The sequence below is a fragment of the Nesoenas mayeri genome (assembly GCF_963082525.1).
Source record: "Nesoenas mayeri genome assembly, chromosome: 2".
Taxonomy (NCBI): Eukaryota; Metazoa; Chordata; class Aves; order Columbiformes; family Columbidae; genus Nesoenas; species Nesoenas mayeri.
This window is the reverse complement of record NC_137543.1, coordinates 102930473-102947018: the sequence shown is the minus strand read 5'-3', so window position 1 is coordinate 102947018 and position 16546 is coordinate 102930473. Positions and strand designations below refer to the sequence as shown.

Below are 16546 nucleotides of genomic sequence, written 5' to 3'. Positions count from 1 at the left end.
TGGGTGCCGACTCTGCAGTTGCTGAGACTTTCAAGATTGGTTTTGTATATTTTGTATTATTTTCTCTATTCTTATTAGTAGCATTAGTAAAACATCGTTAATTTTTCCAACTCTCTTCTCTCTGTCCTTCTTTCCCTCCTGATCGCCTGTCCTGAGTGGGAAGGGGGGAGAGGGAGGGGCAAGAAGGGGGAAGTGGAGGCGGGGGAGAGGACATTAACAATACATCTGCCAGGGTTTTATTGTCACCCCACAATCTTAACCCTTGACAAATATGCACAAAAGAATAATAAATCTACATCCCGCAGTGAAAGACTGGATCAATAGATTATGCGATGTAATTATGATTCTCTGTGAGAAAAGGTTAACCACATCATTGGTGATGTAACCATTTAATTGTAGTAAAATCCAGGAGAAACTACTCACTGTTCTGCATCCAGGCAGATAACCAAGACACTGCTCTCTTCTTTACATTAAAATCTGAAGGTACTTCAGTTACAAAAGGGTACCTTTCCAGAGCAGAGACAGAGATATGACAGTTGTAGGTCTCAGACATTTAACATCCCCTGCAAAAACAGTGCTAAGACACAGAAGGGTCTCCCCTTGCTCCTTCTTTTGTCAGTTGCCTTTAAACTGAGGATCTTGCCTTTGGTCCTTGCCTGTGCTATACCAAAGCTCCAATGCAACAATGTCCATGTCTAGCCACGTATCCTGATTATCCAGACCGAGACTTTACTCACAGACTTGAATTCCTGGCTCAATATAGGGCCTGCTCCATTACTGTGGACTTGTGCAACGATTTGGACTCTTGGCTGAACTTGGTTACCATCAGCAAATGTAGTCTGCTCATTTTGCTTTGCTGCAGAACTCTGCCCTTGTTGGTAAGGTCACTTATTAATATAGTTGGCTTCAGAGAATCACAGAATGTTAGGGATTGGAAGGGACATTGAAATATCATCTAGTCCAATTCCCCTGCTGGAGCAGGAACACCTAGATGAGGTTACACAGGAAGGCGTCCAGGCAGGTCTTGAATGCCTCCAGAGTAGGAGACTCCACAATCTCCCTTGGCAGCCTGTTCCAGTGCTGTCACCCTCACTGAGAAGAAGTTTCTTCTCAAATTTAAGTGGAACCTTTTGTGTTCCAGTTTGAACCCATTACCCCTTGTCCTATCATTGGTTGTCACCGAGAAGAGCCTGGCTTCATCCTCCTGACACTTACCCTTTATATATTTGTAAACATCAATGAGGTCACCCCTCAGTCTCCTCTTCTCCAAGCTAAAGAGACCCAACCTCCTCAGCCTTCCCTCATAAGGAAGATGCTCCGCCCCCTTAATCATTTTTGTTGCCATACGCTGGACCCTCTCCAGCAGTTCCTTGTCCTTCTTGAACTGAGGGGCCCAGAACTGGACACAATATTCCAGATGTGGTCTCACCATGGCAGAGTAGAGGGGAAGGAGAACCTCTCCTGACCTACTATCCACACCTCTTCTAATACACCCCAGGATGCCATTGGCCTTCTTGGCCAGGAGGGCACAGTGCTGGCTCATGGTCATCCTGCTGTCCACCAGGACCCTCAGGTGAACAGCCTGCCTTTAATGCTCCCTGACAGTCTATACCTGCTATCAATAAGAATTACGGTAACATCTTCCTGAGTATATGTTTAGAGCACAGACATATTCATCAAATGGCTTATAAGTGAAGAAAAACTATGGATTAAAAAGATCAATTCATGTAATTGGGTGTCAAAGTTTTATTGCACCTACAGAAACCTAAAGTGTGTATTCGGATCAATATCATGCCACAAAGAAATTTGTAAGGCAAATGGTTCTTAGTCTTCAAAGAAAGAATTCTGCCAAGTAATTCTTTGTAAGATTATATAGCTGTAAAAATTTACATTATGAGGAACACACATAATAACTTATTAATGATTTATATCACAACTGAGACAGGCACAAGTCTTTTTCCAGTAGTGACTGATTTCCAGTTTGGTCTGTGCACATTTATTTGTTTCTCAGCTAAAATTACAAGACGGTAGTATAGGCAATGAGTGTGCACTGGTGCTAGGTTTGATTGCATTTTATAAATTTGTGGTAACTCAGGGAAGAAATATGTGTTTGTTTTCTTAATCTTCCTGCATACACTTCTTTGTTTATTCAAGCCACAATCCTACAGCCACTTATGTATACAATACACTTTTAGCAGCTGAATAAGCCTCAGTTCTAGGACTTCTTGCCCGCTTTAAGTTTATAATGCACATAAATATTGCAGGATGGGAACCTTTCATAATGTTCAGTCATTATCCTAAATTAGAGTGCTGTCTACTTTCTGTGACTTATGCACATGTATATAGCAGGAATAACATGGAATCAGAACAATAAATGACAGCTTAGCTCACAAAGTCACTAAACCTGGTATTTTAGAGTATGGCCCATGTACAACAGAGCCCTCTGTGTTTGAACTATTTTTTGTACATTTGAGGTACAGAATAGAATCAGAGAATCACAGAATAATTTCAGTTGGAAGAAACCATCAGGATCATCAAGTCCAACCATAACCTAACCTGACTCTAGCACTAAACCACGTCCCTAAGAACCTTGTTTAAATGCCTTTTAAATACCTCCAAGGATGGTGACTCCACCACTTCCTTGGGCAGCCTGTTCCAATGCCTGACAACCCCTTCCATGAAGAATTTTTTCCTAATATTCAATCTAAACCTCCCCTGACACAACTTGAGGACATTCCTCTCATCCTATCACTTGCTACTTGGGAGAAGAGACCAACACCCTCCATGCTACAACCTCCTTTCAGGTAGTTGTAGACAGCAATAAGGTCTCCCCTCAGTCTCCTTTTCTCCAGGCTAAACAGCCCCTGTTTCTTCAACCACTCCTCATCAGACTTGTGCTCCAGGCCCCTCACGAACTTAATTGTCCTTCTTTGAACTCACTCCAGCACCTCGATGTCTTTCTTGTAGTGAGGGGCCCAAAACTGAATACAGTATTCAAGGTGGGGCCTCACCAGCACCGAGTACAGTGGCACAATCCCTTCTCTACTCCTGCTGGCCACACTATTCTTAATACAAGCCAGGATGCTGTTGGTCTTTTTAGCCACCTGGGCACACTGCTGAGTCATATTCAGCTGGCTGTCAATCAACACCCCCAGATCCTTTTCTGCCAGGCAGCTTTACAGCCATTCTTCCCCAAGTCTGTAGCGCTGCCTGGGGTTGTTGTGACCCAAGTGCAGGACCCAGCACTTGCCCTTGTTAAACCTCATACAACTGGCCTCCAGCCAGTCCAGATCCCTCCTTATGGCCTTCCTACCCTCCAGCAGATCAACACTCCCACCCAGCTTGATGTCATCTGCAAACTTACAAAAGGTGCACTCAATCTGCTTGTCCAGATCATTGATAAAGAGATTAAACATAACTGGCTCCAATAATGAGCCCTGGGGAACACCACTCATGACTGGACACCAACTGGATTTGGCTCCATTCGCCACAACTCTTTGGACCCAGCCATCCCGCCAGTTCTTTATCCATCACAGAGTACACCCATCCAGGCCATGAGCTGCCAGTTTCTCCAGGAGAATGCTGTGGGATATGGTGTCAAAGACCTTATTGAAGTCTAAGTGCACAACATCCACAGCCTTTCCCTCACCTACTAATGGGACATCTTGCCGTAGAAGGAGATCAGGTTGGTCAAACAGGACCTACCTTTCATTAACCCACATTGACTGGGCCTGATCACATGTTTTTCTTGTATATGCCATGTGATGTTACTCAAGGTCATCTGCTCCATGACATTCCCCAGCACCAAGGTTAGACTAATAACTCCATAGTTCCCCAGATCCTCCTTCTGGCCCTTCTTGTAGATGGGTGTCACGTTTGCCAACTTTCAGTCAACTGAGACCTCCCCAATTAGCCAGGATTGCTGACAGTTATTGGAAAGTGGCTTAGTGATCACTTCCACCAGCTTCCTCAGCACCCTTGCATGTATCCCATCTGGCCCCATAGACTTGTGGGTGTCCAAGTGTTGTAGCAGGTCACTAACCATTTTCTCTTGGATTATTTGGGCTTCATTCTACTCCCCATCCCTGTCTGAGTAAGACAGCTTTTTAAAATAATTAACTCCAGGTAATAAATTATGTCTTGAGGGTAGACAGACAGGAAATTCTCCTCCATTGTCTTCTGTATTGCAAAAATAAAAATGTATGTAAACAGAACATCAAGAAAAGGCAATTGATCTAATGTACTATATATCACTCTAGTGATATCATTAATAATTTTAGCAGACAGATTTTGGCTTTCTGGCTTTAGACATTTTTCAGTCCTCAGGATCTGATTTTTTTTTTTTTTTTTGAGAAATACTTCTTGAAATCAGAGACTTCACTTTTTATGTTGAGAGTTTAACTTGTGCAGCAGTAGAAGAACAGTAAACCAGGATCTAATATCATCATATTCACTGTAGTAACAAATTTGCGTGTATTAATACAAAGGTACATTCAGCCTCTCTCCCAAACCGCTAAAATCATTATTTCATGGAATTTTCATTGAATGATTAGGAATTCAGCTCCAGCACCTACATAATTCAAAGCCTATTTCAGTCACTGGAAAGCCTTTCATGGACTTCTGTGGGTGTTGGTGCATATATCAAATGCTTATTGGATATGCTGTAGTTCTTCATGGTCCCATGATCCCTATGCTGGATTTTAATTTCAAATTAAGTTGTAATGCTAGGTTCATTCTGTTGAAAAGAGATTGCTTCATTTCTCCATTCTTAGGGTACTGGTCTCTGCACTTCACTACTAGAATGAAGAGAAGGGGATAATTTAGAAGTATCAGGATTACTCAGCATCAATCTGCTGAGCAAAAATCTGGTCCATGATGAAACAATACTTAACAGACAACAAGTGAGGAGGTTATTAAGTCCTTCTGAAGCCATCTACAGCTTCCTCACAAGGGGAGAAGGAATGGTAGGCACTGATGTCTTCTCTTTAGTAACCAATGACAGAACCTGAGGGAATGGTGGGCAGATGTGCCAGGGGCTTAGGCTAAACGTTTGGAAAAGGTTCTTCACCCAGAAGATGGTAGAGCACTGGAACAGGCTCCCCAGGGAGGCAGTCACAAGATTCTCCCTGATCCTTGTGCAGATGCTTGAGGATGTGGATAAAAGTGCTGAGTGCCTCTCCACCTCTTCTGTTTTCTGAATGCAAATTCTGCTCCTTCTACATACTTTGAATCAAAAATGGAAGGGCCGAAAGCTGAGGCACACCGTTGTCCCAACTTTCTCAGTAAGGAAATACCTACCTACCAACCACTTGGATGATGGTGTCACTATAACAGACTGTTTTATTTGATTTTTCAATCATGGATTTCAGTCTGCATTTTTTGTATTGCCCTAATCTTCATTTGAAGATTTATCTATAAAAAAGGGTAAACACGGCAAACTTAAGTATTCGGATGAGGGGGAATAATTTCTGTTCATACCTAATAAACACAGGGATAATGTAATTGCTTAGTTAATATTTTCCAAATACTTCAATATATGACTACAGTATTTCAATTATACACAGAATAGATGGTAAGACACAGTATTCATGCAGTTTCCCCATAGCTGCCTCAGGGATTTGTATCAAATCATGCATTTACTAGCAAAGTTTTGTTCTGCTGGCTGTATACAAACTAAATGAGACACTAACTTCTTCTGAACACTACGGGAATTCTGCAATGTGTATGGAAACATATATTGAAATAGGATACCTAGGGTACAAGTAACTTCAGTATCCTACAGAGCTGCTAAGTAAGAATTCATTTAGCATTCATACTGTAAATACTCAGGGGTGTCTGCATTAACTCCTAGTTGGAGCAGCAGTCTTTTCACACCAGTTATGCATTTTTCTTTTTTTTTTTTTTTCTTCCCAGAAATAAAAAGTGACTTTGCTCAAAATAGAAAAATTTAGCTTTCTGAAGGGCAATAATTGAAGAGAAATTATGAAAGCCTCCTTATTTGACAATTCAAAGCTGATGTGGGAAGAGCAGTTACAGAGCCACCACAATTATGTTATATCTTCTGAAATTCTGTAAGAGAAGTGTAAAAAGGAACTACACTACTTCAGGTCACTAGTGACATGTTTATTTTTCCGCTGAGAATGTATCCTTTAAACTTTTAAGTATTTTCAGATTTATATTGAACACCACCCCCTCATTTGTCATACCTCTGGGCCAGGAAGTACCATATGGTACTTATTTGTCAGATTCACATCTCATGATAGATACATTTCACTAAAAGCACATCAGGAAAACAAATGAAAACAAAAGAAAACAAAACAAAAACACCCAACAAATGAGACAAACCAGTCAGCCGAACAAACAACAAATAAAAACAACACACAATAAGAAACATATTGTAGAATCAAGGTCTTGATTATAATATAAGGCTACCTTAACAATTTTTTTAGTTCAGTCAAGTATTGTTTGTTAGAAAGAAATGCAGTTATACACCAATATGTCATGTCATACATTATAGAACTCTAATTTAAAAAACAGAACTCTTTAAGGTAAGTGTTCTTATATTAATACCATTTCAGTCAATAACTGGTTGGTTATTTTGATCAAAAGCCAGGTTTTTTTCAGCTGGGAAAACTTGAATGTGGCATATACCTTGCCTGTAATTCCATCTGAAAGAAAACTAAAGAGAGAAAAAAATCAAACCATGTGTGTTAAACCACATTCACAGCCAGTCTGAAAAGGATGAAATACTTGCTTGTTTTTTTGGAGGGAATAGTAGGAAAGGGTTAGATTCATATATACACACACTCAAGGGCAGTACTCTACTGTGAAGCATTCATTGTAGACGAGTCTTCCTCCTACCGAGTCAAGAGCTATGTTGGCTTGGCAAAGTTCTGAAACAGATGGAACTGGAACAGCTTGTGAAAACCTGAAGAATAAGAAAAACTAACACCTTGGCCCTCTGAGAATAAAAAAGCATCACATTCACAGAAGTGATGCAGTGTATTAAGTTATATGCAGTTAACTGAAGTGGGATGACAGAAATAAAAACCCATACTGTGGAGAGACACTGTTCCCTCACACTGTGATGCAGCCAAGGGACTGGCAAGGAGGGTTATTGTGTGTGATCAATGGATACTTTGATATTAGGAATTCCAAATATGAGAGAAATCCTAGAAAACCTTAGATGTTGAATAATTTTCCCTTCATTTTCTTCACCACTACACAATTTGCTTAGTAGACCACCATATTCACACTGCATCCTTATAATTAAACAAGCTACCAGTACATTTGCTTTGTTTGTCCAAAACAGTAATTAGTCTCTTGAAGATATACCTTCTAATGAAGCATAATGGTACTGAGCCAGAAGTTTTCTATGTGACAGAAAGAAACAGAGAGACAAGCATCTGAAGGCTGAAGGACTAGGACAACAGGAATCTTGTAAAATTCAGCAAGGACAAAAGTAAAATCCTGCGCCAGTCAAGGAAGATGTGTTTGCAAGAGTGCAGGCTGAGCAACAGCTCTGGAGAAAGGGAGGTAGGGATCCTGGTAGGCAGCACACTCAACACGAGCCAGCAGTATGCCCAAGCAGCAAAGATTGCCAACAGTAGTATTGGCTGTAATGACAGGAGGAGGAGGAAAAAAAGTATTCTCCTTTATTTGACACTCATTAGACCACATGTAGAATACTGCATCTGGTTTTGGGACCCCAGTAAGAGAAAAACACTGATAGACTGGAGCAGATTAAGCAGACCGCTACTCTAAGGGAGACACTCCAATCCTTTAATTATTTGAGTTGCCCTTTACGGGACTTGTCCTTCCTGTCCTCAGGAACCTCTCCTGATTAGCAGGATCTTCCAAAGAAAACCAAGAATCCTATCCCAATTGTATCAGTCAGCCTAACGATCCTTCATGTCAGTTCCTGTGCACTTGCATATGTCCAACTGATTTCAATGTTCCACCACTCAGTCCTCCTCAATGGAGGGTAAATCTTCACTGCTCCAGACTTTCCCAGTGGGCTCAGGGGATCAGTTTCATGAAAGGAAATTCTACCAGTAAAAAGCAAGGCAAAGAAGGCATTGAGTACCTTGACTTTCCATGCCCATATCTCTAGATTCCTTGCCCCATTCAGCAGCAGGTCTACACTTTCTCTAGTCTTCTTTTTGCTGTTGGTACTGCTGTAGAATCCCTTCTTGTTGCTTTTCACATCCCTTGCTAGATTTAATTCCACATGGCTTGGGCTTTCCTGACCTCATTACTGTACTCTCAGACAGTGTCTCTATATTTCTGCCATGTCACCTGAGCCTGTTTCCGTCTTTTGCATGCTTCTTTCTACTGTTTGACTTTAGCCATATGAGACATCACCAGAGATGAATCAGAGTTTGGATGCCACACTAATTTATGTTCTGAAACTCTTTTGCAGTAAACCCCAGTTAAAGGCTGTTCAGAATATCCAGACAACATAGTTAGTGCTTATAGGAAAATTTGTAGCATATCTTGGAGTGCTATACTTTTCTCTCAAGAGTCATAAACTTACTCTTCAGCAAGCAGAAAAAAATTTAAATTATTTCTTAGTGGGTTCTGTTTCCCTGGGTTAAGTAATGCATATCACTTGTAAGAAGGGAACTGGATATAAAGTGCAATGAGAAATGACCATGCAACATAATGCCCTCTTAGTCACTGACCACGAAAGAGAACAAAAATAGTCAAAAGCTATGTTCAGCTTTTCAAAGAAGCAGAGTCAGACATCCTGACTGTGTATGGAACTGTGATTTCACAGTTCAGAAGAAGATATGCCACAAATAGGACTGGAAATTAGTGCAATTTATAGTTACTATGGAAGGAATTAATCACAGTAAAAAGTTAATTCAGTGGCAATAGTGGAGGTAGACTCAGGGTCATAAGACCCTGGAGAATCCCAAGCATAGAATGATCTGGCCAAAGCTCATTCTCGTTAATATTCTATCTTCTACACTGAAGATGAAGCAAAAGACCATGAATGATGGTGCAGTTCAAATTAAAATCTCATCACTGAATCACTATTACCAGCTTCAGGCCCCAGTCAATTGAATGTTTGGAAAAAATATGATTGAATGCCTCCAGAAAACCCTGATTCTTCTCAGAACCCCTCAGAAAAACTTGGTTCAGACCAAGATCTTCTTTCTCAGATTGGGCTGTAAGACAGATATTCCTTTAAAATACTGCAATTCTTTGGCAGGGCACATTCAGCCCTGTCTGTTGCTTTTTCCAAGGTTTTCTCACCAGAAGGCATCCTGAATAATACATCTGTTGTTTCACGTTCCTCATACACAAGTACATTAAAATTAGGGTTTGCCCATTTTCTCATTCTTTGGGAGAATTCTACCTGTGCTCCACTATCTGCAATGTCTGTGACTTCCCATGTTTGGGAACAGGAACTACTAGAGATGGGAAGATTACAGGGATATAATTTACCGTAATCCAAATTGCTGGCTAATTTTCTTAGTTTATAAACCTGCTGCAATTGTGTGGGTTGACTAAATGGGAAAAGATTGTTGGGTGACTTAGAAATAGTGGTGGTAAATAGACATCTTCTCTTAAATTGATAACATTAATGACGTGAAAAAAAAAAGCAATCAGATTTCATCAAACTGCACAATTTGCTGTCTTTCTAGTCAAGGCACACTGTAAACTGGCAAAGTTATTGCATGAATTTGGTCAAATGTGAGTGACCACTATGGGAAAAAAAATGAACAAATCCACAGCTCCCACACCAAAGGAAACGCAAAGAAATTACAGCCAAAGGGACAGTCAGCCTCCAAAACAAGTGTTTGATTTGGAAAGTAACATGTTAGAATAAGAAATCAGTTCTTTGGAACCCTTTGAATATCCCAAACATAAATAGTGCAATCAAATCCCTTCTGCTGCCTGTTTCTTGAAATGGCAGCTTGCAGCTGAAATAATCTGCTTGAACCAAACAAGTCCAGGCCATTCATATGTGCACAACATAAACCACTGTGTTCTGCTAACTGCTCCTAGCCACTTAAAGCAGTATTTTTTGTTCTATCCAGTTATCCATTCACTTCTGTAGTAACGAACAGTAGTTCAGTACCTAACCCTAGATTATCAGGGTCAGGCAACATCTTTAACATATAAGAAATGAATCACAGTTGATATATTTTAATTAAATTGATGCCTGTTAGCAGGTACTACTAGAAGTACTGAAACCAGCAGTTTTTACACAACAGCTGCTACATGAGACACAAATTGAGTGACAGAGCTGTACTACAAGGCCATGAGAAATCTGTGAGTGGGCATGGCAATTCCCCAACAGACATATATGCAATTAAACACTCAGATCATCACTAAGACTTCTTTCAAGAAACTGCCTGCGCTGCATTGTCCTCAGCTGAGCCAGAACAACATAGGAAGAAAATATTTCAGCGTGGCCTTTCTCAGCAGAGCAAGTCCTTCAAACACCATTTTGTGGCAAATGCAAGCACAACTGAGATTCTAGGTTCTATTCACGTCATCGAAACAACTGCTTACTGCAGCCTTCCACTGTGTCCAGGATGCCTTCAGAGACGAAATGAAGACAGCTATTATATTATAACGCTATATCCACCCTATCTGGTTTCCTTTTCTGAGGCCTCAAAATGCCAAAATAAAATACCACCACCACCACCAACAACAACAAAACACACACACACACAAACAAAACGACAAACAAACAACAACAAAAAACAACACAAACAAACTTCTGTTGCCTGGTAGAGTAGCCTAGCAAACATTGTCCAAGAGAATCAGCATTTGGAGAGTGTTACACAGAAAACTAATTGATTTAGAATAGTGAGAAAATGGAACAAATCAACTAAATCAGGTTTGTTCTGGTGGTGCTATCATTCTGTTCAGCTACTCATACAGATGACCCCAACTGAACCCAACTGATTTTCTATAGTAAATTGACTATGTTTTGCATGGAACGGCGTTTTATCAACTATGACATCAGGCCCAGCTTCACATTAAGAACATGCACAACAGCTGGTAACAGCCTGAAGATGCCTCTGAAATGAGCACAGTGGCTTGTTCAGTGTAGACCCAAGTGCAGTTTGATGGTGTCCAAATGCTCAGTCTAGTACAAGAGAATATAGTGCCTTCGAAGTTATCTCTGTGAAATACTGCACTCCGTACAGACTAGCATTACTGTGTGTTCTTATGAAGGAATAGACTGAGCCATCCCTATCACCACTGAAGTCAATGTGATTGTAAATATTTAACACTCAAATCACATACAGTAATTACTTGATAGACAAAAGTTTTTTAATATATATACATATTTATATCATATTTTTATATTATTTATATAAAAACTATCTTAATATTTTATATATGTAAATTTATTTTATATATTATATATTATTTATACAATATAAATGTATACAAATATATAAATAATATATATAACATATATAAAATATATACATATTTCTTTACACTCATTATGTTGGTTCACTGTGAAGTGCAGGCTAGCTGCTTGTATGAACTACACCAGTTGATCAACAGCCAATGAAAGTCAATAATTCAGCGTTCCTCCGTTAAACTCAACAGGTCATGAGTGCAAAGTTTATGTCAACAGCCTAACGACAGCCATTCTGTGTACAGAGAGGCAAGGCAAGAGACAAATATTTACTTTATGTAAACTATTGCTGAACATGTTACTTAGGGCAAGAAAGCGCTGTTCAGCTTGGCTAATAATAAAACCCAGATGTCAATGAGAAATTTGTAAAGCTTCTCTTAGAGCACATAAATATAATACAAACTGCAGAACCACATACATTTAAACTTTTTTTAAAGGTGTGCACTAATTTGAATGCCAAGAACTGAAAAACACTGCTAACTGCCTAGATAGCCTGGAAGAATAAATATGACTTCTGCAAGAGGCTAGAGCAAGTCATATGGACGACTCTATCATTCAAACTTCAGCAGAGTTAGCATTCAGATTTTATAGCTTTAGTTCTGTCCACAATCTGGGTACCACCATGTTCAGAACTGTGTTCTGAGTGCCTTCTATTCACTAACTTAATTTGTGGTTGGAGATGCAAAGCAGCCAGGGTAATCAATGTAAATGAAGATACATAATCAAGTGTAATTAAAAGCCAAGTACACGCACCAGACAGCAGACAGAATAAGACAGACTACACTTTTATGTACAGATAGATACATGTCTAATTGTCATTTGAAGAAAGGAGAAGTGACTAAGTAATTTATTAAAACACCAACATTTCTTTAACCCTCCCACACAAACCCAGGTAGAATAGGGTACTATATTTGTAACTAAGTTTCATGAACACAGGAGAGAAACTGCGAAAGTGTTCCATAGTTCAAGTGGCACTGTATTTGGGTGAAGACAAAGCATATTATTTCTTAACTTTTTTCACATGTGCAATGCTAGCTTCAGTGAAAGGGACGAAAATATTCAAATACACTTAGTAAAAATACAGAATTCTAGCTCACAGAAACTGCTGAGATTTCAGAATTCTTGTTCAGTTTCAATCTAAAGCAAGATCCAAGTATTTCTTTGGTGAAATAATGACCAAATCCCATCAATTTGCAGAACATACAACAGAATTTTTAAATTCAGAATGAAATATTTCAACTTTTTCTTTATATTTTGTCGCGACACATACCTTCATCTACAAACTGCGTAACTGATATCAGACTTCATTTTGACAATCTAACAGATGTCATTTTGATCAAAAAAGGAGTTTCAGCTGGTACTGCACATTAATAACTCATGATCTTTAATATAAATTTTAAATACTCTGTTTTATTGTCTGTTCCATTTTACAACGAAAACAGTAGTCAGCATTCAAGGACTTGGAAATGAACGCAACACTTTTACCGAAACTAAAGTCCCAACATCACACAAGTTCACTAAGAAGTTAAACTAAAACCCAGAAGTTCTCAAACAGATTACCATCTGAATTTTCCCCCTATACTTTCCCACCATCCTTACAGTTTGTTTCCTCCTCTGTAGGAACTTTCCATAATTACACGATTTCCTCAAGAATAACAAATCCTGGTCAAAACACTTTTCCTGACAGGAAACTGATCAAAATTTTCTAACTAATCTTTCTACTGTCTCTCACAAAGACATGGCAGAGCTCAAATCCTTTGCTGGAGGGCCACTGAGGTTTTTTTAATCTGCTCTCTCCACCTTCCCTCTGCAATTTGGTGCTCCCACGGGGAAAACGAGAAGACGAGGCTATAGCTGTCTAGCAACATATCAGTAAGCAGGTTCACTAGGTCTCATTGAAGAGGTTGTCTTATTGGTGAAGGCAAAGATGACAAATTTTACTCCTTCAGACTCTCCAAGGGCCACTGCTTTGTCTGCAGGTTTGTAAAAAATACACCACTTCTTTCCCATGCCTCAGTGAATAACATAATCCATGAGCAATTTTCTTGACATTATTTAACCAACTCAAGAACTCGTCAAGGTAGTTTTTCCTTTTACATATAACCTGTACATTGGTACAGCAGAAGACACCTGCACTTTTCCTCTAAACCCACATTTGCTCATTCCCAGTTCCTCTTATATAGAAAGGAATTTAGAGGTATAAGTATGTCTTATGGGGAGACAGAGGAGAGGTCAGCATTAGAAAAACAGTGCAGCAATACTCAATGAGCTGAAGAATCCTGGAAAGCAGTAATCTTAAAGGAGACAGTGACAAAACGGACACTGGATAAAGAAAAAGTTTAGCAGCAAAGGACCTGCTGCTGCTGTCAATTCATCTACCTGTTTCTCCAAACATTTCCATCCTAAATACACAAATTATTTCTGTGAACTCTGTTACTAAAAGGAACTGTGAGAAGGGAAAAAGAGGCTACTTCTGCAATAGTTAGACTAAAAGATTTGAAGTACATACCTCTTCACTGTTCAGTAGTTACAGGAAGAATTAATATAGTTCATGTATTTGCAGCACCAAAACGAAAGGAAGATTATTTCTATTTCTAGTGTTCAACACCTGATTTCAGGAGATGAAAACATTTAAACCAAGCATCAGAAAATATTGCTTATAACATAGTTCAAAGTTGTGGAACAGAAAGCATGAGATCCCTATTATGTCAGGCACATAAAAAATCATATGTAAAAAAAAAGTTAGCAAACATGAGAACAGGAACTTTTTTATTAACAGTAAAATGAATAGTGAAGAATATTAGGCTAGGACAATCATGATGGAACACATTCCCAGAACAGTCTCCAAATCTCCAGTGATCTAAGGAGGCTTGCATAATCCTACTTGATCTTCATTCATGATAAGGTTAGGAGTCCTTCCGGCAGCAATAAGATTCTGTACAAGAAGATACTGTCCGGTATCAGTAGGGTAGCTTTCCTGCTTCTGACTCCTGATCTCACTTTCACAGGTAGGATATTTAAAGAACCAAAGATTTGGGTCACAGAAACCGGCATAGATTCACCAAAAATGAAATTACATGTCAAATAAATATTTGCTCTTTTCATCACTGTGCTTGTAGTTTTAATGAGCTTCTGCTTATTAACCAAAATTTCGTTCTTTCCTGTCCAGAGGTTCTCAATCACTACACTGTCATTCATAAGCTCAAGAAAAACATTTTCACCTAATGCAACAGATTTATCCAATGTATATGCAATATATTGTATTTCTGTCACTATTCAGACATGTATCAATGTTTTCCTCATTCTACTAGCTGGTTCCAGTTTGTTTCCTTAATTAATTATCTGTAATACAGCATTACATATTTCTCATCGGCACTTACAGCATTTGCTAGTAATAACTAATCTGTGTCTTTTTCTCCTACTGAAATAACTAACTAGAGCTTTGGCTCTTAGATGCACAGTATATTCTATGGTAGTTAAAAGGAAAAAAACAGCCTGAGTAATGTTAAAGTCTTCACATGCAATATCTACTTCCCTTCAATAATTTCTAATGTTCCTATCCCATAGTTATCTAGGGGTCATTTACATGACAAATTCAGACTATTTTTCAAAGATAGTAAAAAGCTCTTTTTGACATAAGTATCATTGCTCTTAATGGAAAAGTAATACATGAAACGTTTTCACTTTTCTCAAAATTACATGTAAGCCTTTAAATTAATGTTCTCTCTCTTAAGTGACATTTGAGGCTATGTCTTCCAGAGATGCTGAGGGATTTGGCTCTGTTACAAGAACATACGATCTGCAATTACAGAAAGACTTTTCACTGAACATCCATAAAGGCGTGGCTGTTAAAACTAAACATTCAACTCCAGAGATCTGAAAATCATAATTTGCTCAGACACTTACCAGGAGAAATCCTATGCACTGCAACAAGCATCACAACTTTGCACCCAGATCGTGATGGGCACATTCCTGACATCTCCAGAGTGACACATACTCCTATCCTAATTTCCTTCTGTTACCTTTCTCTGACGTGATACACCCAAAACCATTCATATTTTCCATTTATTTGAAGTAGTTGAAGTACTTTCTGTTGATTATTACACACTGAAGAAATATTGAGAGACCAGGCAGCAGGGAAACCAGCATGTTTATTTTTATTTTTCCAGAACGAACGGCAATTTAAGCTCTTAACTTGCAGCAGCTTCCCTATGTGAAATGAAGAACAGTAAACAGCAGAGAAAATTAAGATCCAAAGTGTAGAGTCTCTTTCCGTATTGGGAAAGTGTATCTTAAAGTTAACCCCTAGTCTCAATTTACAGACATGATTTGGAGAAGTCTTACCTTCTATAATCTCAGCTGCTGAGCCATCATAGATTAACAAGCCAAAGAGCAGTAGCAGCAAATCCCAGGTCCACCAGGCATGCCTGGAGCAGGTGTGCCAAAAAAAAGGGGGGGAAGGGGTTGGAGTGGGGAAGGAGGGGTGTTGAAAAGAGTGAGACCAAAGAGTGTAATATAGAAGCACCAGAGCAAAAAACATTAAAAAAAAAAATAAAATAAAAATTAAATTTAGAAGTGAGAGTCCTTACCGTGAGAGCATCTTTTGAAAGTCAGTTGAAAGACCTCAAGTGAGGAAAAAGTTCAGTGCACATGAGTTTTATGCTTATGAAAATAAGAAGTTAATAAAAACTGGAGCCTGCTGTTTCTCCTCCAACGCTCAGACACAAGTGGAACAAAGGCAGCTCTCAGGCTCTCTGTGTGACTCACTGCAATTCAGTGCTCCAGCACTGAAATCTGACTCCCTGTAGACTTTCCTGTCAGACCACTGCTGAAAACTTCCTACTTTATTTATTGATGGACACCCCTTACTGCTGTACATTAGTCCAGTGTTGTCATTCTCCAGTCTTGTCTTTAACTGTAGTGTACCTAGACAGGTAGCAGCACAGCTTCTCCAGCTTCCCTTCCACCCCCACCCCCAGCTCCCATAACTTCCACTTATCCAATAAAACACAACCTCCAACGTCTTTCCATCCAACATTATACAGCCAATGATATGCATTCTTATACAAAATAGGACATTTCTCTGGCAATTTTAACCAAACTTTAACAGAAGCAGATTTTAAGATATGAGCAATACAGAGCAGTCACAGT

The 16546-nt window shown here is 39.2% G+C and overlaps 1 protein-coding gene across 1 annotated transcript in view; it reads right to left on the bottom strand.

Annotated features, from left to right (window-relative positions):
* The window catches only part of COL15A1 (collagen type XV alpha 1 chain), a gene marked incomplete at its 3' end in the record, with an annotated part of 130389 nt that extends 114135 nt beyond the window's left edge, over nucleotides 1–16254 (bottom strand). Inside the window, exon 1 of the mRNA XM_080364172.1 lies at nucleotides 15740–16254. Within this exon, the coding sequence (XP_080220298.1) occupies nucleotides 15740–15935 (196 nt within the window). The 5' untranslated portion in view covers nucleotides 15936–16254. The remainder of the gene's footprint in view (nucleotides 1–15739) is intronic.
* Between the last annotated feature and the right edge of the window lie 292 nt (nucleotides 16255–16546).